The sequence below is a fragment of the Pseudonaja textilis genome, chromosome Z (genome assembly GCF_049901715.1).
Source record: "Pseudonaja textilis isolate UNSWEBS1 chromosome Z, rPseTex1.2, whole genome shotgun sequence".
NCBI lineage: Eukaryota > Metazoa > Chordata > Lepidosauria > Squamata > Elapidae > Pseudonaja > Pseudonaja textilis.
Genome location: NC_142008.1, coordinates 67,643,246 through 67,667,087, shown reverse-complemented (window position 1 = coordinate 67,667,087; position 23,842 = coordinate 67,643,246). Strand labels below are relative to the sequence as shown.

Genomic DNA, 23,842 nt, shown 5'->3' with positions numbered 1-23,842 from the left:
GGCAGATTTAAATGAATTTAGAAAATAAATTTCATACGTACATCCTGGAGTCAATTGGCCATCTTCTGCTCTGGCACCTTCCCTAGGAAGGGAATAATAGCTATTGATTAATACTTGTTTTCATCCTCTCCTTTCAACCTAAATTTGTATCCAGATAATTAGAGATCTAGAATAATATTATCAAAGATTTGAAGAGAAAAGGGCATACATAGTTGTCAGGACACCAGTGAGCAGAGTTGTATCCTAGATATAAGGATGTTGAACTATTGAATTTTCAAGTATCCTCGGATCACAATCTTATTGAATGTTGATCATGCTTATTGTTACAAATATAACATAACATACAGCATAACAAAAACCTTGTATTCTGAGATCATGGAACAATAAAAGAGTGAAAAAATCTTTGTATTCTTCAAAGGTAGGATTAAGAGCTTACACAAATGATAAATGGTGCTCATACCTTTCTCATACCAGCTGCAATAATCAGTATTATTTCATCTGATTCAATATGACCAAAATAGGAAAGCTATTTTAATGCTCTAACCATTCTTGAAGCCATAGTAATATTAATCCATAATATACTCCCAAGAAAATGCAGGGGGTTTTTTGTGCTTAATTTGTATTTTCATTTGAACATGCAAATAGTCCTCACAGAGCTTTTTATTGAAGCATGCACAGGAGTAGAGATACCTCCAACAAAAATGTAGAATTTTTACTGCCTATCTCATTCCCAACCGATTCAGCCTTACCCCTACTGGGAGGCAGTGTTCCTGGAACAAAAACATTTCTCAAAGCTTGTTATAAAGTTGTCAATTGAAACCAGTAAAACAATATTTACTTATAGGAAGAATGATAGTAGTTTATTATAGCCTGAAGTGGTTGAAGCAAAATACTTTGGACATATCAAAGAAGACAGATCTCATGGAAGCATGAAAAGAATGCATTTTATGTATGCAGGAATGATGGCACATTTAATCTTTTGTAATAATGCCTTGCTTCTCTGTAATACTTTTTCTTCTTCTCAGAATCATCTTGCCAAGATAGAAGTTCTGTCTCAGGGCTGAAAAGGGAAGATAATAAGCTGGGTATAGGGAGTTTGGAGTCTTTCACTTCCCAAATACTGATTTTTCTCTAAGTCATGTATAAAAGAATAATATGCATATTTATGCTTGAATTAAAATCACTATTTTTGGTATCATTTGGATACCTCACACTTCATTATCATCTCCACATATGGTAGAGAAATGATACTTTAACATGACTCATTGTTTTAATTTGTCCCATATCTGAAAATATGATGTAGTCAGGTATATAATAAGAGTATATTCTATCTTTAAAATCTATTGAGTTTAGGTCTGGATGAGAAGATGCATATCTTGAAACTGATCAAACAATTTGATCCTGTGTTTCTTTTTTCATGTCTTTATTATCTTCAATATTATATGGCTAACAGATTAAGAGCATTGAAGGGAGCACAATTACATCCAATGAATAGATGAAGAATATGGTCTTTTTCCATGACCATTTGTAGTTTTGATCAGACAACATAACATTCAGACTGAGCCCATTTTTTTCAAACTTTATTTTAACAGTACTTTTTGACAAGTGTTTTTGTTAATATGTAAATTTGTATACTATCAGGGATAAACTAAATCATTATATTTAACAAACCGGTTACAGTACTTGAAAACAAAGTTCATTACTGAGTGCTACCTTTGACTTTTAACTAATTTTGACTGATTTTGTTTTATTTTAGGATATAGGTTTAGCATACATAAACCATCTATTAGAAATTGGAGATTATGATTTGGCCTCAAGGTAATGTTTTTAGCTTATTTTTGTGCACATATAAATATATATAAATAAATATATATATATATTTGATCATGGTTGTTGAATTTTATGTTTTGGATTGCCCTTAAGTCAGATTAAAAAGTAATTCATAATTAATTTCAAATTACTGCTGTTACTTTACAAATATTGACGTGTGCAAAAAACATTATTTAACATTGAAAATATGATTTATGAACACTTTGCTTATTATATATTTTCTCTTCAGAAAATGCCAGAAGATACTTGGCAAAAACACAAATTTATGGGAATGTGAAGTATATAGATTTAAAGAAATTGGGCAACTTAAGGTTTGTATGACTGAACACTGCTTGCTTGTCACATGTAGAAGTTAATAAATCAGATAGTCATTATGTCTTTATTACTTTTCCCAAAAGTAGGCATATTCAAAATTTGCTCCATTGGGTCTGTCTATTTGTTTCATCTGTTATTTTCTCCATGTGAGTTGGGTCTGTGTAGATTCTATATTTCTTTAATGCACAATAGGGTAAGCTTATTAATTGAATTTCAAGAAATAGCATTACATCCTAGAATCTAAAACTGAAATAAGTCGATATTCATGGCCTACTAAAAAGTTGAAACATGCTATTAATCATTTTTGAAACATGAAACTTAACAAAATATAGTGTTTTGGTTGCTTGTACATTTTTTTATATATCAGATATGATAGCTGAATTATGTCCATCTGAGTTTGTCAATTCTCTTTCATACTTCAGAGAGTTGTAACCTTTCAGGAGTCTTTAGATTTTAGAAGTTTTTAAAAGCATCATAGACACTTATGGTTTCATGACTCAAGAGTTTGTAGATGGATTCATTAATAATATATTCAGAAATTAATTATGTTTCAACATGACAGATTTTGGGCCTGTTGTGTACTGCAAGATTAAAAAGAACTCATGAGATTCAATTACTGGCAGAGCAGAGCAGGAAATTTTAAGGGACATATTTGTTAGCAAGCATCAAAGTTAATAGATTGACCATGGCAAATTGCTAAAAGGCTGTTACTTCTCAGACAGTAGAAAGCATTTATGAACACGTGTATTGATTGCATATCCATATTCTCTCTACGAATTTTATGTCTTCCTACTCAAACTCAATGAACCAAAAGGAGCATATTATTAAGATCTCACAGTAGGTAGTCCTTTTGAGCTGTTAAATTTTGTTCAAGAGTGCGAAAGTATTGCAAAACTGCAGTTTTTCTCATAGCAGCTGCCTTCGTACGGAATTAAAGATAGATGGCAAGACAACAGCACTATTTATGGGGGGAGAGCAGGTTAGCAGGCAGACATTTTGCCAGATTAGAAGATAGCCTCTCAGGTTTGCTTGCCTTCCTTTATTTCACTTCATCCTAAAAGATGTATGGATAAATGGGTGATGTACTATTTCTGCCACCACCAATCCCTTCTAGATTTATTTTAAACTTGGGTATAAAATTTAACACCAAAACTTTATGCTATCCGGAACCCTTTTAAATTTAGAAAATCTCTGTAGATTGTCCGAAAAGCCTGTCAGGGAAATTACTGCCTTTCCAAAGTGTTGATTGTTTTTGTTGTTGTTATTCAATCACTAAATCGTATCCAACTCTTCGCAGTCCCATGGACTATACAGCCCACCAGGCCCCTGTCCTCTACTGTCTTCCAAAGAATGCCCATTGAAATTGATGTTCATTGCATCAGTGACACCATCTAACCTTCTCATCCTCTGCTGTCCCTTCTCCTTTTGTCTTCAATCATTTTCAATATCATTTTTTTTCCTAGTAAGTCCTCTCTTGTCATTTGGTGGCCAAAGGATTTGAGCTTCAGCTTCAGTAATTGTTCTTCCAAAGAATAGTCAGGATTGATTTTCTTTAGGATTGGCTGGTGTGACCTCCTTGAAGTCCAAGGGATTTTTAAGTCTTCTCCAACATCACAATTGAAAAGCATCAATTCTACAGCACTGAGCCTGAGTCCAACTCTCACAATCATATAAAACTACTGGGAAAACCATAACTTATCTCTGCTTTTTCAGGCATCTTTTAATTTCATGGCTGCAGTTGCTATCTTCAGTACTCTAGGAGCTCAAGAAAATAAACTCTGTAACTGCTTTCAGTTCTTTTCCTTCTATTTGCCAGGGAGTGATAGGATCAGATTACATGATCTTAGTTTTTTTAATGTTGAGTTTCAATGTTGAGTTTTTTTGCACTCTCCTCTCCCCACCAAGGAGCTCTTTAGTTCCTCTTCACTTTCTGCCGTTAGAGACGTATCATCAACATATCTTAGATTGTTTATATTTCTCATGACAATCTTAATTCTGGATTGTGACTTATCCAGCCCAGCATTTCACATTAGTCTGCATGTAAGTTAAATAAGCAGGATGACAATATACAGCCCTCTTACACTCCTTTCCCTATTTTGAAGCAATCTTTTGTTCCACGGTTGTTCACTGTTGCGTCTTGACCCTCAGGTTTCTCAGGCGACAGGTACGGTAGTCTGGTACTACCATCTTTTTAAGAACTTGACACACTTTATTATGATCTACACCAGTGGTTTTTAACCTTTTTTAAAGAATCGCCCCTTGAACCATTGAGGAAGTTATAATCGCCCCCCCAACATAACCTCTCAATCACAACACAGGGAAATAATTCTTCAATTTATGCAAACATGTTTTTTGTTTTCTTTAAAATTGTCATCAGGACGTATCAATGCAAATAATTTATTTCCAGTCTTTTTCCCACATCTCAACTGTGTGAAAAATTCTGATGCCACCCATCACTTTACTCCCAAACTTCATGATGCATATATTTTATTATTATCTTATTTATTCAAGACACTTAAATGCAATGACCACTGAAAACAAAATTCAATTGCAAAAAAATGAAATGCCTGAAAAACACAGTAACATTTAATGATTTAATTACAAGTGAATTTTAAGACGCAAAAAGAAATATAAAAAGAGCATAAGAACAAACCGCAATGCTAAGAATTTCAAGACGAAAACTCTGAAACTAAATTAAGATTCGAGGAAAATATATATTCATGCACACTGTAAAAAGGGTTAAAAAGACACAAAGAATATTTTTACAGAAGGAAAGCAACAAAAATCAGAGCGCCAAATTTAATGGGTAGAGTGATAGAGGCTGCTGTGCAACACGCATGAATATGAGCGATGCATATTCACATATGTACGGCATTCTGTACTGAAGTTAGCTGGAGGAACATTTTAAAACACAGTTCAATCTACTAATAGTGAGCGATCTGATGTTTTTGTACAACAGATATACAGTGGTTCACTGTACGAAAAAAGTCTCAAAAGTGTCCTCAAAACTTCTCGCTCCATTGCCCCCATATTGCCCCCCTTCCATTCCTTCGGCCCTGCGTCACCCCTTTTTCGTTCCATTGCCCCCCTGAAAAATGAAATCGCCCCCTGGTGGGAAATATCGCCCAGGTTAAGAACCACTGATCTACACAATCAAGACTTTAACGTAGTCAATGAAGCAGAAGTAGATTATTTTTTTTGAACTGCCTTGCTCCGACCTCCGCCACCTGCATCTTCCTTCTCCCAGGAAGAAAGCAAGATCCAGCAAATGTTGAAAATTTAATTTCTAGTTTCTCTGCCTATTTGAACCACAGTTTTTACTTCTGGTAGTTCTTGGTTCACATATTACTAAAGTCTAGTTGTAGAATTTTGAGCATGACCTTGCTAGTTTATGCAGTTGTATGGTAATTTGAACATTTTTTGGCATTGGCTTTCTTTGGAATTGGAACCTAAAGTGACCTTTTCCAATCCTGTGTTCATTGTTGAGTTTTCAGAGTTTGCTGGCATATTGAGTGAAGAATTTTAACATTAGGATTTTAAATAGCTCAACTGGAATATTGTCACATCTTCTAGCTTTGTTTCTAGTAATGCTTTCTAAAAAATTTGGAAAGATTAAGCATATTTTAATTGTTTCTTTCCTTAGGCAATTAGCCACTATTTGCCAAGACAAGATTTGATTCTGAAGCCTTTCATTTATGAAATGGTTCTGCATGAATTTCTAGAGAGCGATTATGAGGTAAAGTATTATTTGTTGTAATACCACTGCAACAGAGCAACACCTCTAAATTTGTCACTATATTGGTAGAGATTAGGATGAGACATGCAATCCAGTGGTGGTGTTCAACCAGTTCTCACCGGTTCAGGAGAACCGATAGTGATAATTTGGCATGGGTCACTGAACCGGTAGTGACTTCTGGCTGGTCACGTCCCTGAACCGGTTGCCTGGTCACCACTCGCTCATTTGCCCCACCCACCTGATTCTTGCTTGCCCCGCCCAGTCACTCCACACTGGGTCCTTGTGGCTTAACCTGGCTTGCCACATGGTGCCTGTGCCCCAACTGAGCAGCTCTGATCTTCCTGTTCACAGGTAAGCCTGCAAGTCTCACTAGCCTCCCCCGTCTCTGGAGCTTGCCTCCCCCTCCTCCACCAACCCCTGAGCTTGTTGATGGCTCCCCCACCATTCCCAAGCTCACTTAGCTGGCTTAGTTGCTGGAGTGGCCCTATCCCAGGCGGGAGTGCTGACTGCGGCCTAGCTAGCTGTTTCCCCCATCTCCAGGCTCACCTGTCGGGACCGGGAGGGTGGGCGGATGTCCCGGGCTGCCCATGTTGTGCACAATTTGCAGCATCAACGGGACATGGCTCACAGAGCAGCAGCAGCACTTGTTTTCTTCCTTCTCCCAGTGGACATACCGCTTCTGGCCTGGCCTAGCGGATGGGTGGGCAGTCAGTTCTTGGGGGGCATCTCTGCTGTGCTGGGGCTGAGAGGGGCAGCAGAGATGGCCATGTGCAGCAGCCCTAGTACTTCTGCCCTCCCTGCCCTCTCAGAATACTGCCACTGCAGATGTTCGCTTTCTTCCTCTCATCCCTGGGACTGCCGCCGCCCACGTCTTCCTTCTCCGGGGAGCAAAAGGAAGAAAGGCACAGCCACAGCATGCTCCGGCCTCCACCGCCTGTGTCTTCCTTCTCCCGGGAAGAAAGCAAGCAGCCAGGCGGCTGCATGCTGTGGCCGCCATAGCCGCTCACTTTCTGCCTTCTCCCAGGGCATGAAATGAACAAAAAGAGCAGCCACGGTGGCTCCATGCTCTGGTCGCCGCCCACTTTCTGCCTCCTCCATGGGGTTGCGCTACTTCTGGCCTAGCCTGGCCAGTGGGTGGGCAGATGGCCCTTGGGAGGCATCCACTGTGATGGGGGCTGAGAGGGGCAGCAGAGGTGCACAACTACACATGTGCAGCAGCCCTGGTACTTCCGCCCGCCCTCCAGGAATACTGCCACCGCCGCTGTAGCCACTCACTTTCTCCCGAGGGACAAAATAAACAAAGCAAGTGGACACAGTGGCGGCGTGCTACGGCCGCTCACTTTGTCTTCTCGTGCCATCCCAGTCAGACCAGGTGTATGTGTGTGTGTGAGAAAGAGATAGGGGTGTGTGTGTATGTGTGTGTGTGATTTACATGCATTCAATGTCTGTAGTCCAGAGCATTTTTCTTTACAAAGGATTGCATTTGGGAAATATTAAATCAATACTGATTTTCCTGGAGGGATTTGTGACTGTATGCTAATATTTGCTGGCTCCTGCTTATATTTTCTGTTTAAACTCTTGTACATGTTGTTGGAAAGAGTATTAATGCCAGTAGTACTGTAGTTTCTCCCCCTTTAGATCGAGAGAGAGAGAGAGAATGAGAGAGGGAGGGAGGGAGGGAGATGTGGCTTTGTGGGAGTGCATTTTGGAGAAGTATCAAGAGAAATGCTAAAAGGGCAATCAAATTTGGGATTAAATTCCAAATGAAATTGGGTCTTTGGGATAAGGAGATTTCAACTGCAGGTTTCTAAAAATCTTATTAGGATATTAATTTCAGATTTTTAGAAACCTGCAGTTGAAATCCTGAAATAGTATAGGGTTCCCTCAAGATCCCTTCTAAGTATTATTCTGTTATTCTGACACCTTTCCTAGGACCTCTACTTTTGGCATCCTCAGTTTTCCTGCCTAAGACCTCCAAAATCCCTTTCAAATCTGTTATTCCTCAGCTAAATAGCTAAGAGTCTGAGGATGCCAAAATCTGAGTAGAGGTCCCAGGAAATATGTCACAATAACAGAATAACACTTAGAAGGGACCTTGGGTTGAACCCTATACCATTTCAGAGAAATGGCTGTCTTTTCTTAAAAACTTCCAGTGATTGAGCATCCAGAACTTCTGGAGACAAGCAGTTCCACTGGTTAATTGTTCTCACTGTCAGGAAGTTTCTCCTTAGTTTTAGGTTTCTTCTTTGTTCAGTTTCCATCCATTGCTTCTTGTTTGCCTTCTGGTGCTTTGGAAAATACATTGTGTCCCCCCCTCCCCCCCGCAAATCTTTCTGGCAGCCCCTTAAAAGCCTGTTGCCTATCACACTCTTGGGCAAAGCACATGAGCCATTTCCTCCTTTCAGTGGTCCATGAAAGTACATCTGTAGTATGTAGATCATAAAGTCAAAAAAACATGAACAACATATTTACAGAACTGGGGCTGGATGTGACAAGGAATGGCTGGGAGGCAAGGGGCCAGGCAAGGCAGCCTTGATGTGAGTGACATTGAGTTGGCCACGCCCACCTAGTCACATGACCACCAAGCCACACCCACCCCAGTCATATGACCACCAAGCCACACCCACCCAGTCATATGATCCCCAAGTCACACTGACCCAGTCACATGACCATCAAGCCACGACCACCTAGACACATGACTACCAAACCATGCCCACCCAGTCACATGACTGCAGAGCCACACCCACCAAGTAAGCCACGCCCACAGAACCAGTAGTAAAAATTTTGAATCCCACCACTGATGCAATCTACCAATAAAATACATAAGGACCATTATGGGCCAGTACTGTTGGAATGCGAGAGATTTTGTATTGGCCTGACAATGTAAATTATCCCTTGATAATATATGATGCATTTTGTATAATTCTTTGTGCATTTGTACTTATATTCAGTGTGTCTATAAACATTTTGTACAGTTGTATATGTTCATATATGTGCAGTCACACTTATCCTTGTGTGCTCATGTACATACATTTTGTTGTGTTTTCCATTGACATATTCATAGATGCCTTGCATATTTGCATACATATATTTATATTTTACTGTTGTTTTGCACTTCTGGTTGGATGCTAACTGCATTTCGTTGCCTGTATCCATGGCAATGACAATAAAGTTTAATTTAATCTGATCAGTATCATTTGGCTACCATCTGCCAGTATGCTTAAAGAAGTACTTTTTGTGTGTTGTGGTGGCATTTGCTTTTGAGAAATGGACAATAACTGCTTTTTCTACATTGCTAAAGCAACAGATGATATCACAACTGCATATATTCTATATAGGTTAGCCCAGTGGTGAGATTCAGCCAGTTCACACTGGTTCAGTAGAACTGGTAGCTAAATTTTTGTGGAGCTTGGTGAACTGGCTGAAGTGAGAGGCAGGAAGCCCTACCATGCCTGGCGATGGGGAGAGAAGAGATGGCAAGAGGAGTCTCGTCTCACTCCACACGCCCCAATGAAAGGCAGCGGCAGCCCAGCCACTTCCTTCCCTGCCCTCTCTGGCACTGGAAGCCAACTGTCTGTCGGCTTCTGTCAAGTACTGGATACTTTCCACAACAAACCACGTTACTCACAAATAAAGATATGTGATGTTTAGGTTTATTTCAGTTCTTCTAGTCACGATCAGCAACAACAGAACTCCATGCTTAGTCAGCGTTGAGAGCAACTGCCTCTCAGCACTGTTTATATCCGTTCTCCACCCCTCCCAACTAGCCTAACATCTGCTCATTAATTAATACCCGCTCCCCCTCCCCATGCCTAATTAATTATGACTATCGCCTCCTAACCCTCATTCCCCCTAACTCGTTTAGACCATTCCACTCTCATCAGGTAACAACCTCCCCCCCCTTTCCAATGCATTATCCGGATCAGGAACAAAATAAAAAGCGAAAATCAATCCATTCGGCCATGGCGTCCTTGCGCAACAGCTGAGTGATCTGCCCGCAACTCCAGAACCTCTGTCATGCCCTCCCATATTCTGCCAGTGAGGACATTGTCGGCATTGCCGCTTCACAGCTGATTTGGGGAGAAATGTTGGCATCACATTGCCACTGCACAGCTAAGTTGGGGAGGAATGCCAGAATGTGTGTCAGACTCCAGACTCACGTCTGTAAGCTGGCCAGATTTCTGAGCCTGACATGGGACCCCCTCTACCATGGCTCCTCCTAAAAAGCAAGGGACAGAATTAATAGGCCCTACCCATCGACTTTTGTCCCTCCCACCCACCTTGGTAGGATGTTGCCAGTGGAATAGTCTTTGCAGTCGTGGGGCTGACACATCTATATGGGGTACCCAGGAAGCATTTGCTAAAGCAGTGGTCACCAACCAGTGGGCCGCAGCCCACTGGTGGACCTTGAGAAAATTTTGGTGGCCCACAGAGAAATCTCAACCCCAGAGCAACCTCCCAAAGCAATTAATCCAGGCTGTGCAGAAACACAAGGCTGTGCTGCCCACATGGCCCGCAGGAATGCTCCCCGCCCCCTCACTCCTTACCTGGAAAACTTGCCTGCTAAAATTGCTATTTTTCCTTTTTCCGACCAACATCTGTTCTGCTGTGCTGAGAGATTTAGATTAGCTAGGAAGCAGGAAATGGTTGGACTTCTTACTTTCTAGCTAGTCTTTAGATCTCCAGCTCTGCTTCCTTTAGGACTGAAAGTTTGCTTGCAAGCAAATTCAGTGCATACTCACAGCAAGCAAATTTGAGAGACTGAACTAGCCAGTGGCAGATAGATAGATCACTGAATGATTCTGTGAGCAACTAAATCTGCCTACCTGCCTTGCCTGATTTTGGGTAAAAGTTGCTCTTTTAAAAAATTAAAAAATTCAATATTTACATGCATGGTGTGTTGTGAGTTAATTTTGTGAGTTTGCTTGCAAGCAAATTTTATGTGACAGATTGAGCTAGCCAATGGCAGATAGATTTCTGAATGAATCTGTGATTCTGTGAACAACTTAATCTGCCTGCCTGCTTTGCCTGGTTTTGGGTAAAAGTTGCTCTTTTTTATAAAAAATTAAATATTTATATAAATATGTATAATATTTACATACAATCCATGCCCAGCCAGTTACATGACCACCAAGCCACACCCACAAATTAGACTACACCCACAGAACCGTTTAGTGGTCCCTGGGATCTAAAATTATGGGTTTGGTGGTCCCTGAGGTCCAAAAGGTTGGCGACCCCTGTGCTAAAGGATATCCCTTCCATTTGACCAGATATTGTAACACCCCTCATCACAGACGGGAATCAAGTATTCAAGGGTTCTAGCCGTGTTATGTCAGGTGGTTTTAGTAGGCTACTATGGAAAACGGGATGAATCCTTTTGAATCATGATGGGTAATTTCCCAGCCACACATCGGAATTCCTGCACATATTCATGAGCTGGTCAACCCTTTTGTTTTATTGCCAGCAAATCTTCTGCTTGCTGTTCAGTAGATCTGCCCTCAAACCGGGTTCTCAAGGAAGCCAGGAAAAGACCAATATTGCTTAATCCAGCCGATCTTTGGCGATGCAAATCTGCAACCTGTTCATTGGCTTCCCCCTTCAACGCACCTGTGACTGCCACCACCATTGTCCAATGTGATGGGTAACAGTGCCCATATAAGTCTAAATGATTGATTATCTGTCCCCAAAAGATGGCCACTTTATTTGCATTTCCATCAAACGTTGCATTCAGAGGAGGGGGACCCTACCTCCCTTGTAGTGGCCCACTCCAATTGGATATAGGATTTCCCTCACTCTGATCCAGTACCTAAATCCACTAGGGATTTGCTCCTATCTCCAGAAGCAGGTCCCAAATCCCATTCCTGCATGTCAGATGACCGATTATCATAACGAGTGGGTAATGCCTGCCCTTCTAGACCTCAACTCTGCATGCTCTAAACCCCTTTCAGCCTCCATATCATGTAGTCTCATGGGACTAGAACTATATAAGGGGTCATGAGCTGAAACGGAACCATTGCTTTCTAAGATGCCATCTTTGTCACTGGATAAAGTGAGGAGGACGACTCTAAGCAGCAAGCACTTCCAGGCCCAATAAAATGAAAGAAGAAGAAACGTGAGAGCAGCGCTCTCCCAGATTTCTTTTCCTCCCCCAAACAGTACAGTTCTCCTGAAGGCCTCTGCTTTGATGGACCAGCCGGCTCTGCCTCTTTCCACAGTGTTCAGGCATGAGAGGGGCACCACAGGTAGAGGCAGAGCAGGTGGGCACATCAAACCAGAGGCCTTTAGGAGAAGCACATTGTTTGAGGGTGGAAAATGTGGGCAGGCACTGCTCTTCCATTTCTTCTTCTATCACTTTGTTGGGCCTGGAGGTGCTCTCTGCCTTGAGAAGCCCTCCTCGCTTTATCCAGTAACAGAGCTAGAATCTTAGGAAGTCATGATTTAATTATGGCATTCAGCATGTAATGGAATTCTCTTTCTTTGACCAATTTTCTTGGGGGAAGTGAGGGCATCTCCGTGGTAGTGATTGGGCAAGCTCTGTGGTGCAGCACAGTAATGGAGAAACGGGCAGTGGAGCGGCCGGGCAAGGGAAGGAGGGGACCGCTTTTCCCTCTTTCTTCTCCCTGCTCCTACTCCTTCCCTCATGCCATTCTCTCCATTTCCCATTTCTCCATTGCAGATAGCAGGGCGGGGTAATTTAATGACTGGTTCGCCCAGGGTCAGGTTGGTTGTTGTGAGAGCCTTGTCCTGCATGTGCTGTAGCCCTGGAGAACGGGGATGGGCCATGCCTCCCATGATGGCCAACCTGACCCTGGTGTACTGGTTGTTAAATTATTTGAATCCCACCACTGGGTTAGTACTAAGAACATGAAAGAGTCTCCATGAAAAAGGTTCTCTAAAAAACAGAAAAATATATATGCTGGATACAGACAGCAGTCCTTATACTTGTGTTCTTCCCACTTGGAATGGTGGAGGCCTAATTGTAGTTCCTAATAGGACTACAATAGTATTAAAGGGGGAGGGATTATTTGCCTAAATTGGTCCAATTCATATTGCCCAGATGACAATGATGATTTTAGTTATTCTCTTAGTACCTTTGATCACCTAAATGCCCAGCCTTTTAATTTTGTTTCTTTATTTAGAAAAGTTATTTGCTTCCCATCTCATATCCAGTGAGTCTGGGTAGCTTACAGCATAAAACATTAAAGCAGAAAAGACATTTAAATCAACACTCATGGCACACAGCAGATAAAATAATTGACAATTACAAACCACTAAAGCCAGATGGGAAAGGCAGGAGATGGACACACAGGGGGTGGGTAGGTGAGTTTTAATTAATCAACTCCAGTATGAAGCTCCCTCATTGAGTCCCCAAGCCATCTGGTAGAGCCAGGTCTTAAGGCTGTTTTGAAACATCAGAATCAGAAGCCAATAATATAGTTCACAGGCAGTAATTGTTATTCAGGGATCCTGGTTTGGTTTGGTTTGGTTTGGTTTGGTTAAATAAGTAATAAAAACTCTGTAATATATAATCAGTGGCATGCTTGGCGCTCCTTGAGCTTAATTGTTCGTTTCATTACCAACTAGGTCAGTGGTCACCAATTGGTGGGCCATGGCCCACTGGTGGTCCGTGAGAAAATTTTGGTGGGCCACAGAGAAATGTCCCCCCCAAAGCAATTAATTCAGGTTGTGTGGGAACACAAGGCTGCGCCTCCCACATAGCCCACCCACCTGCTGGCCCCCACCCTTCGGCTGAGTGCAAACTTGCAAAAAGCAGCGCAGCCCTTGCCAGCCAGAACGAGGTAATGGTGCTGTTGCAGCAAGAGGGGGCTGACAGCACAGGCGGGCTGAGGCAACGATGGAGATGGCTGGAAGGTGCAGGAGCGCCACGCTACTTGCATTTGTGTGACACTGCCACACCTTCCAGCTTTCCTCTCCTGGCCTGGGCTCTTTCTCAATGGCCGTGCATGGTAGGGATGGCTTGGGGCAGGAAAAGTACCAGCTGGTAGTGGTGAGAGGGGGCAAAGTGGGCAAGTCTGAGCTCACCATCCAGTTCAGCAGTCCAGAATGGGGCGGCAGCATCAGTTTTCTCATCTCTCTCTGTGCTCTGCTCTGCTGCCCCCGCCCTCCATGGCCCTAGCCATCACTGCCTGGGAAAAGCACAGGAAAAGTGAACAGAAACATAGCTCTCACTGGGACAAAGGAGCTGAGATTGAGGAAAGCACAGGCAAGAGAAGACGGAAGCTGCTGCCTTTGAAAAGTGCTGCTTTCTGTTGCCTATACCTTCTTCCGATCTCTGCTCTTTCCTGCCAGAGAGAGCTGTTTCTGCTCGCTTGCTTTTCCTGGGAGGGAGCAGCAGAAATTTCAGGGCTGCTCTCCCCCCTCAGCAAGCCAGGCCTGGAGGAATGCGAAGAATTACAGGCGAGCACCGGAGAAAGGTGTGTTGGAAATACCAACACGTTTCCAGTGCACTCTCCTCTGTCCCGAAGTAAGATTGAGTGGGGGAAAGGAACAGGGGGAAGGGTAGGAGGGAAGGAAAAGCCTGGCTGGCTTTCCTTTGGCATGGGACAGGGGCTAGACCAAATGCCCAGACTAAAAGAGTGCCGAGGAAGACGAGTTCCTAATAACCAGCCTGTTTGTGCAGGTGAGCGCTTGAGCTTTTCTGGGCTCGACACCCCCCTTGGGCCTTCTCTGCTTGGAAGCTGCAGGAGAACCCTGGAGCTTAGTCTCGGGGAGACTTTGGCATGGGGGGGGTGTTGCCTGGTTATTAGGAGCCCATCTTCCTCAGCGCTTCCTGCCTGGCCCTCTTTCCCTCCCCCAACTCCAGGCAGCCACACCTGGCAAAGGAGGGAAAGGTTTCCTCTGACTTGGGGAGATATGAGATGACAGGAGACCAGATTGGGGAGGGACTCTGCTTTTCTTCTGTTTGAGGGGGAGCCGGTTCCTCTCCATCCAGATCTTCCCAGCCTCCAGGCACCATGTGGCTTCTTTTGAATCCCAGCAGTATTAAATCATCTTTCCCCCCAAAGGATGAAAGAGGCACCTCCTTTCCCTTCGCTCTGCCCCACAGTTATGATTAAGCATTTACTATTTTATTATAAATAAGCATTTTTATATTTTTTTAAAATATATCTATATATCTCTATCTCTATATCTATCTATCTATCTATCTATCTATCTATCTATCTATCTATCTATATTAGAATTAATTTTATTTAATTAATTTTATTTAATTAATTTTAATTAATTTAGAATAAATTTAAATTTAATATAAAAATATTTTTTTAATATTAAATATATTATCTTTTAAAAATTTCATATTAGTGTCCTCGTGATTTAAAAGTATGAGTTTGGTGGTCCCTGAGGTCAAAAAGGTTGGCGACCCCTGAACTAGGTAATATCATCAAAGGAAGCGAATATCGGTACAAACTTGTATACATAAACCAATACATAAACCTTCTCCTTTTATATATTGTACAACGCAATATTAGTATAATATAATAATAGTATAGTATAAGTTTTTTGTCTTCTATTCAGTCATGACCAATTCTTGAACATTGGCTTTTTCTAGCAAGATTTTTCAGAATCAGTTTGCTATTGCCTCCTTCTTAGGGCTAACAGAAAGGGACCAGGCCAAAATCATTCCGTTAGCTTTCATGCCTAAGGCAGGACTTACAGTTTCCTAGTTTCCTTAATCACTACACTATACTGGCGCTCACCTGCAATAATTTGAACGTGCTAAATATATAAGGTGGCAAGCAAACTCCTTTTTAAAAGAGGGGAAGAGTGATTTTCAATGATTAATTGTGATATTATCATCTAAGTTATTTATGAACAAGCAAAAATTGTCTCTTCAATAAAATCATCTCTCATATAGAGTTTTTTTATAATTAATTGCACTGTGTGTGCAGTTTCTAATCAATATTACACCAAAATGTAAATTGCTAAAACTACTAATTGAGTAAACTATCGCCCAGCCTCTGAGGCTAGATCAGTGGTGGCTAACCTTTTTGGGCTCCTGTGCCAAAAATTGTGCGTGATTGCCCGCGTGCACTCACGTGCCCGCACCCAGAAAGCAATGCGTGCCCCCCCACATCCCCTATGCGTGCGCGCGCAATCCCCCACCCACCCACCTCACCGGCCTCTTACCTGCACTGCACTTCACAGCTGATTTTTGGCTGGTCTGAGGCCTTTTTTGGCCTCCCAAAGGCTAGAGGAAGATTTCTGCAGACTTCTACAAACTTTGTAGGCTGAAATCTAACCCCGTTTCGTCACTTTCTGTTTTTCTGAAAAAAACGGAAGTGATGAAACAGGGCTAGATTTCAGCCTACAAACTTGTAGAAGCCTGCAGAAGCCTTCCTCAAGCCTTTGGGAGGCTGAAACAGACCTAAAACCAGCCGAAAATCAGCTGTGATGCGCACACATGCGCAGTGATGTAAGTTTGCCTGCAGCTCACGTGCCAGCACAAATGGCTCTGTGTGCCACCTGTGGAACGCATGCCATAGGTTCACCATCATGGGGCTAGAAATTTTCACACTCCAGGATCTGAAATCTAAGGAGACCACAGGTATGGCATTACAACTTAGCAAATAAAAAAAAAAACATTTCAAACACTTACCAAGTGTTCATTCATATGCCTCAATAAGTCATCTCCTTGTTCTACTATTATATAGGCTTCCGATTTTTTTAAAGATAATCTTTGTTACAAATTGACCAATGAACAAAAGGAAAAGATGGAATTGATTTCAATGCACAGGTATATGCAACATTTAAAATAACCCCACATTTCCAATTATTTTAAGGGTTTTGCAACATTAATTAAAGAATGGCCTGGGAATCTATACAACAATCCAGTCATTGTCCATGCTGTATTGGACCATCTGAAGAAAGATCCACAGAACAGGACATTGCTGAAAACTCTAGCAGAATTGTAAGTCTATTGACTCATGAATTCAAATGATACCCACAATTGACTAACATCTAAATAACCAGTTGCAGTTCTTTCCTTTAATAATTTTAAATTCGTTTTTCCACATAAAACTAATTTGACTTCTTCCCACCTCTACTTTTGTGGGTGGGGGAAGAAGTTCAAATATTTATTAGAAATTTCATTTGAAAAGATTTACACAAACAGCAACATTGTTTCAGAGATAGTATTATTGTACTTTAGTTTTGATGTATAAAATTTATAAGGCAGGGAAAAGAAATGTTATTTGGATGCTCCCAAGTAGCAGAATGTGGTATCTTGCTTCTTTTTTCTTGCAATTCAAGTTCATGAATGCTATTGTTCATGCTGTATCAATAGTACCTTATTGAGCATTAAGGAATTATGTTGAACAAAATCTCCCAGTGTTGTTGTTTTATCCAACCTCTTCTCTTTATAGTTTTCAATTTGACTCTTAGAATCTTAGGCCACTAGCTCTTTGTTGGTTACTTGTGCTGGAAACAGATGCTCAGCTATGGGATTGACACTGAGATTTTTTGTTAAGTCTCAGTAGGAAATATGTAGATTTAGCTTCTGGAAAACTGAAAAGTAAGACCCACATTCCATCTTCACCTCCTTTCCCATTTGCACTATATCTGAAATAATTGTATCTAGAAACTATTTTAAGAGCATTGGATAAAATTCTTGATACAGTGAAAACTGTCCCCATCTGTATTTTATGATAAATGGGGAGAGGAGGGGGGGGGAAGGAGAAAGTATTTGACTGTTTTCTTGAATTATTTTAGATATTAAAATAAAAGTTTTAATGGGGAACATGCTATCAGTGAAGTTTTAATAAAGAATTAAATAGATTCAGAGAGAGGGATAATGGTTGAAAGTATCATTAAAATCACAGCACAGAAATCATGGTACAAAAAAAAAATATTCCAGATTCCAGTTTTGCAGTTTTTACACAGCAATGTTCACATATAAATATGTCCTATTTTGTGTTCTTCTCAAGAATGCCTTTAACCATATTCCTGGTTGGCCCGCACTATTTAAGGTTTTTACTATCCTTGAAGCCTATCTTAATCAGAAAAGCTAAAGACCACTGTGGGTCTGTATGGAAGAAAATTGAAGGAAAAAGTGACATCCTATTACTTTTCTAATAGATGTAGACCGAAAATGTTTTCTATTATTCCAAATAACTATGGGATGTTTTAGCTAAATGATTTCTGTGCTATTCGATTGCTTTCTCAAAAGGCCCACATCTGGGTCTATTCATAACATATCATCTTTCTTATTAGGTACACCTATGACCAACGCTATAGAAAGGCCCTTGAAATTTACCTCACACTGAGACATAAAGATGTTTTCCAGCTGATCCACAAACACAATCTTTTCAGTTCCATCAGGGACAAAATTGTTCTACTAATGGAGTTTGATTCAGAGGTATGATGGATTTCAAGTTATGTGCTAACACTTTTTTTTCTCTTTAAGAATGCTTGAGGATAAAAATAAACTGAGTTTAACAACCTGAACTTTTTATTATGCTATCTGAGAAAGGTAGATTAGTTATACAGTCACATATTTGTTATTAACAATAGTGCTTGCTTTTTCTGAAATATTTTAGAAGTAGCAAGGCTGCATTGGGTTAAGGAAAAGGACAGAATATTATATTGGGAGGAGACTCTTCATTTTTCTGATCTTAATCCATAATTATCACTTAAGTATTCCCAAGTTGAAAGAACAAAATAGTAAAAATATAGCCTAGTCCTTAAACAATTTTAAACAGGCATTTTCTTAAAGAATCCAATATTTTCAAATGGACATGAGGAATAGTGAGCCAAACTGTTTAATGGTGAGGAAAAAAAATTAATTTAGCACACAGATGCAACATGAATCTTTTTATTTTGTTTTTTCCTGTTGGCTGATCTGTTTGTAAAAAATCTTTTATTATAACTTGATTCAAGAGATAACAATTCTGATTTTCCTGGAGACTCTCCATTCCCTCCCCAGGGAATTAATGTCAATGAGGCTGGGCACTGGTGATGGCTGGCTTTTTGCCTAGCTTTGTCCAGTCAGAGGAAAATGGACTGGAGCCTAGGGAGGAAGCCTGCGTCAAGCTACACTGGGAAATCTGCCTGCGAGAGGAAGAGTAGCTGTGTGAGCTAGACCCAGACACTTCCCGGGTCCCCTCATCCCAGAAGCAGCAACCTCGCACTCTCCCCTCTCTGCTAGCCCCCTTCTTTGCATGGGATCACCCAGCAGTGGAGACTGAGAGGGAGAAGGGGGCAGTGACGACCGCTAGCATTCAGGGAAGAGTGCCACACAGAAACGAGAGCACACAGAAACACCACCCCCTTCTCCCTCTCCGTCTTCATTGCTGGGAGATCCATACGAAGTAGGGGGCTAGCAGACAGGGGAAGAGTTGCTGCTTCTGGGATAAGGGGACCAGGGACACCTCTAAGAAATAACTTTAGTAAAAATAATATTTTTTTAAAAAATAAGACATATTCTTTAAATCAGATTTCAAATTATCCATCTATATCTGAATCAAATCAGAATTATTGTAGCAGATGTTCTGCCTTTATTATTTTTCTTGGAATACTGATCTGTCTGCTAACTGTCACTGATAAAAGGTTTTAACTTTTTGAATTGCACAGTCCATACAGTTTCAAAATCTAAGTTCTCTCTGTTCATCTTGTACTAAAAGAAAGGACATTTTTTAAAGTGCGAATGCAATTTGAATGATATAATTACCTAAAGCACTGGTTCCCAAAGTGGGCAGTACATCGCGTGCATGTGCGACAATCGCTGACAGCCACAGCAGCACATTGGAGAACCGGAGCAAGCAAAGCTGGAGGTCAGTAATTTTCACTACCAAAAGCTTCCAGACGCTGCGTCTTTTTTTCGGTGCAGCTGCAGTCCAGCTGCACCGGAAAAAAACACGCAGTGGCTGCAGGTTTTTTGTAGCGAAAATTACTGACCTCTGGCTTTGCTCTGCTTCTCCAACGCTCCACTGCCACCGCATTCTAGGCACCGGCCATTGACTGCTGTACCACTCCACTTAGACTTGCTTGGGCAAGTCCCTCTGGTGCAGCGGGCTCAATGGGGTGGACCTGCAGGACCAGCACCTAGAAGGAAGTTGTTAATTTCTGCTGCAAATAGCCTCCAGCTGCCACATGTTTTTTTCGGTGCGGCTGCAGTCCAGTTCATGACAAGGGCGACGTGGGCTGGCGGGCAGTCCAGCGACAACAATGGCTTAGCCCTTCCCTGGCAGCCAGCCATGGAAGTCATGGCCATAGGACGATGAAAGAGGCAGTCATGAGGGAGGAAATGGGGAGATTAAGGGCCGGGGCCTCTGAAAGGGGAAATGGATTGATGCAAGATTAGCCCAGGCCTTTGACAGATTAGGCCACACCTGCCTGGGCAGAAAATAGGTAGATAGGTTAGGGAAGGGAGAGGGAAAGAGGGGGGAAGAGAGAGAGAGAAAAAGAGAGAGAGAGAGGGAAAGAGAGAAGGAACAGACAAGAAAGTAAAGAAAGAAAAGGGGAGAGAGAAAGGAAGAGAAAGGAAGAAAGGGATAGACAAAGAAAGGGGGATGGAAGGGAGTGACAGAAAGAGTGGGGGAAGAGAGAGTAACTGACAGGGATCTTAGAGTCTTAGTGGACAACAAGCTAAATATGAGCCAGCAGTGTGCAGCAGCAGCCAAAAAAGCTAATGAATCCTAAGTTGCATTAACAGAGGGATACAGTCAAGATCATGGGAGGTACTAATACCACTCTATAAAGCCTTAGTAAGACCACACCTAGAGTACTGCATCCAGTTTTGGTCACCACGTTATAAAAAAGATGTTGAGACTCTAGAAAAAGTACAGAGAAGAGCAACCAGGATGATTAGGGGACTGGAGACTAAAACATATGAAGAACAGTTACAGGAAGTGAGCTTGGCTAGTCTAGTGAAAAGAAGGACCAGGGGAGACATGATAGCAGTCTTCCAATATTTGAGGGGTGTGTGCGCGTACATGGCTGTCAAAACTCCAAAAACAGGTCAAGTAGCTCTGGGGAAATCAGTCATAAGCAAGCAGCCATTAAGCGAGGACCACTTGAATTTGGTTTGCCAGTCATATGGCCACATGGCCACGCCCAACCAATCACGTGACCACCAAACCATGCCCAGCCAGCAAGCTACACCCAGTCAGTCACATGACCAAGCCACACTCACAAATTAGGCCACACCCACAGAACTGGTTGTTAAGAAATTTGAATTCTACCCCGGGTGGGGGGCACTGAAGATGAGTTTGTAGCACCAAGGAGGCAGTGGACTGAAAAAGTTTGGGAACCACTGATCTAAAGGAACAGAATTGGATGACTTATTGAAAGAACTGATGGTACTAATGGAATATTCATGGCTAACAGCTGTTGTCCTTGATTGTACCTGCTAAATACTAATGAGCATAATTAAAGAGAGATAAAGGCAGATAAAAAATAGTTTCACAAATATGTAAAACAAAATGAGCATTTGAAAAATGGCCTGAAAAACAGCCTGTTTTTTGGTGTTTTTCAGGCTGTTTTTTGATCCAAAAACAGCCTCAAAAATGGCCTGAAAACGGCCATTTTGGGGGCTGTTTTCAGACCATTTGAGGGGCATTCTTACCCCAGAAACAGACTAACTGATGACCTGAGTGCTGCATATGTTGCTCTCAAAGTTGCTCTAAACTTACAAAGTATGAGCCAAGGTTAGACGGGTTATCAGCATGCATACAACAGCAAAAATCACATTAGTTGTTCAAAAGCATGTCAAATGCAAACCTTTCAATAAAAAGTTGTTTGTATCATTGAAATTGTTATTGTGTTTTGTCTTTTAAGACAAAATATGTTAATGTATGAATTTTTTCTAAACTAAAACCTCAGTATTCAGATTAAATTGCCGTGTTGGCACTTTGCGATAAATGGCAATAGCATTTAGACTTATATACTGCTTTACAGTGCTTTACAGCCCTCTCTAAGCGGTTTACAGAGTCCAGCATATTGCCCCCAACAATTTGGGTCCTCACTTTACCCACCTCGGAAGGATGGAAGGGTGAGCCAACTGAGCCTTGTGAGATTCACCAGCCACCATCAGTAGAGACACGTTGCCCATGCCGCCTCACCCACCACTATTTTTGGGCTACTGAATGGTGTCCTGCACATACTTGGTGCTACAGGTGCTAGGCTATGGGCTGAGCCCCTTGCATTTTGGGCCTTGGTCGTGGTGGGTGCTGCAGCTGTTGTGCCAACTGTGTGAGGTAGCTGCCTCACCCAGCCTGTCTGGCAGGCCAGTGATGCCAACATGCAGTGAGGTGAGGCAAGTGGTGGCAGATAGAGCTGCCTCCCTCACCTTGCCATGCATTGAAACCATGCAGGGCAGGGGAGGAGCATGTTGCCCAGCCTGCAGGGTGCATGGGGTGACTCCAGCAGGAAGTACTGGAGGCGCTGAATAGCAGCCGTGGCTTAATGACAGGCTGGGCTGGGCAGAAGGTGAGGTGACAACAGCAGCTGGCTACAGAACAGCCGCAGGTGAGTAGAGGCCAAAGGAGGCCAGGGAGAGTACCACGCCCATCCTGCCCAGCCAGCATGAGAGCTGCAGTGCCCACTAGGGCCAGGGCCTGAAGAGTGCTGGGCTGATGACTTCCAGTTTGCATGGCTTCAGCAGCGGCAGGGATTCGCAACACTGCGCAATCCCTGCTGTGCTCGCTGCCGAGGTGCCTCCAATCCATTTGGATTTGGAGGATATAGCTGCCCTGTAGAGGCAGCTGAAGACAGGGGGGACCTGGACAGGGGTTTGCGGGTGTCGCCAACCCCCTCCCCAGCTGGCAAAACCCCCTTTTCCCAAGGCGGTGGAGCAACAGTCAGCAACGGCCGCCACAAAGAAGCCTGCAGCGGGACAAGATTGTGCAGGAGGAAGAAAGTGAAAGTTTTTCTCTGGCTGAACCGGGACAAAGAGGAGCCTTTAAAACCTGGAAACTTGCCTTTTTTTATTGCTACATTGTTTCCCAGAAAGACTGTGCAAGCAGCGGAAGAAAGTTATGAAAAGGAAAGTTATTTTTTTCTCACTCTCCTTCTCTACGGAAGTAGCTGATGGAAATTTGGAAAACCTGCTTGGGCAAAGATGGTAAATAAACCTAAAAATTAAAGCCAAGGGGATAAAAGATTTTGGAACATTGGAATTAAAAATTAAAAGTTTATTGCTATAAGTGGGAAGGAAGAGGTAAAAAAACTTATTCTAAGACTCTATTGAAGAAGACTGCTTGAAGTTTATAAGATTAGAAATTCATGACAATAAGGCTTCTAAAAATCATTTTGAAACTGTCTAATTGAATCTCACCCCAGGAGGAGGAAAAAAAAGGAGAAGAAAGTGTTAATGGAACAGTTCTGATTTGGATTGCTTTGTGACTTTGGGATTTTGGGGAACTATTTCTTGAAAGACTCAAAACATTTGGGTTGCTCCTTTAAAAAAAAAATGGCATTATCTGTGCAAAAATTACAAATGGAATTTCAAAAGCTACAAGAAGAGGAACAAGAAGGCAAGGGCTCTTTTGGATCTATCTTTTGTTTTTTGGAAATGGCGATTTCCACTTACCAAGAAATACAAGAACAAGAAGACTGGGATGAAGAAGGAGAAGCCATCTTTAATGGACAAAAAGTTATAGCTGAAAAGAACAAGGGGGGAAAGAAAATGGAGAATTCAGAATTTAAAAAAGCAACCAAGAAAGGGGAAAATAAGATGAAAAATCGATACAATGCCAGAAAGCAACAGAAAAGAGAAACACAACAGAGAGGGAAGATCAAAAAAGTGGAATTTGAGAGATGGGGGGGCAAAAAGACCAGAATTGATAAGAAAGGAAGGGAAAAAGGAAAGAGAAGCCATAAAGGTTTAAAACAAGATGCTAAAAAAAAAGGTTTTTTTCAGAGATAAAGGGTAAAATTTAAATTAAAAAATATATGATTCTGCAAAAGTACATAAGATTGTATTGTAGATATTAGTAGCTAGAAAAC

The 23,842-nt window shown here is 41.8% G+C and overlaps 2 protein-coding genes across 2 annotated transcripts in view; one reads left to right on the top strand and one right to left on the bottom strand.

Annotated features, from left to right (window-relative positions):
* Nucleotides 1–23,842, bottom strand: part of LOC148124062 (uncharacterized) — a 247,060-nt gene that overhangs the window by 66,010 nt on the left and 157,208 nt on the right. The window lies entirely within an intron of this gene.
* VPS41 (VPS41 subunit of HOPS complex) overlaps nucleotides 1–23,842 on the top strand; it is a 197,998-nt gene that overhangs the window by 152,712 nt on the left and 21,444 nt on the right. Inside the window, exons 15-19 of the mRNA XM_026702255.2 lie at nucleotides 1,757–1,818; nucleotides 2,060–2,141; nucleotides 5,789–5,881; nucleotides 16,681–16,808; nucleotides 18,110–18,254. Of these exons, the coding sequence (XP_026558040.2) occupies nucleotides 1,757–1,818; nucleotides 2,060–2,141; nucleotides 5,789–5,881; nucleotides 16,681–16,808; nucleotides 18,110–18,254 (510 nt within the window). The remainder of the gene's footprint in view (nucleotides 1–1,756; nucleotides 1,819–2,059; nucleotides 2,142–5,788; nucleotides 5,882–16,680; nucleotides 16,809–18,109; nucleotides 18,255–23,842) is intronic.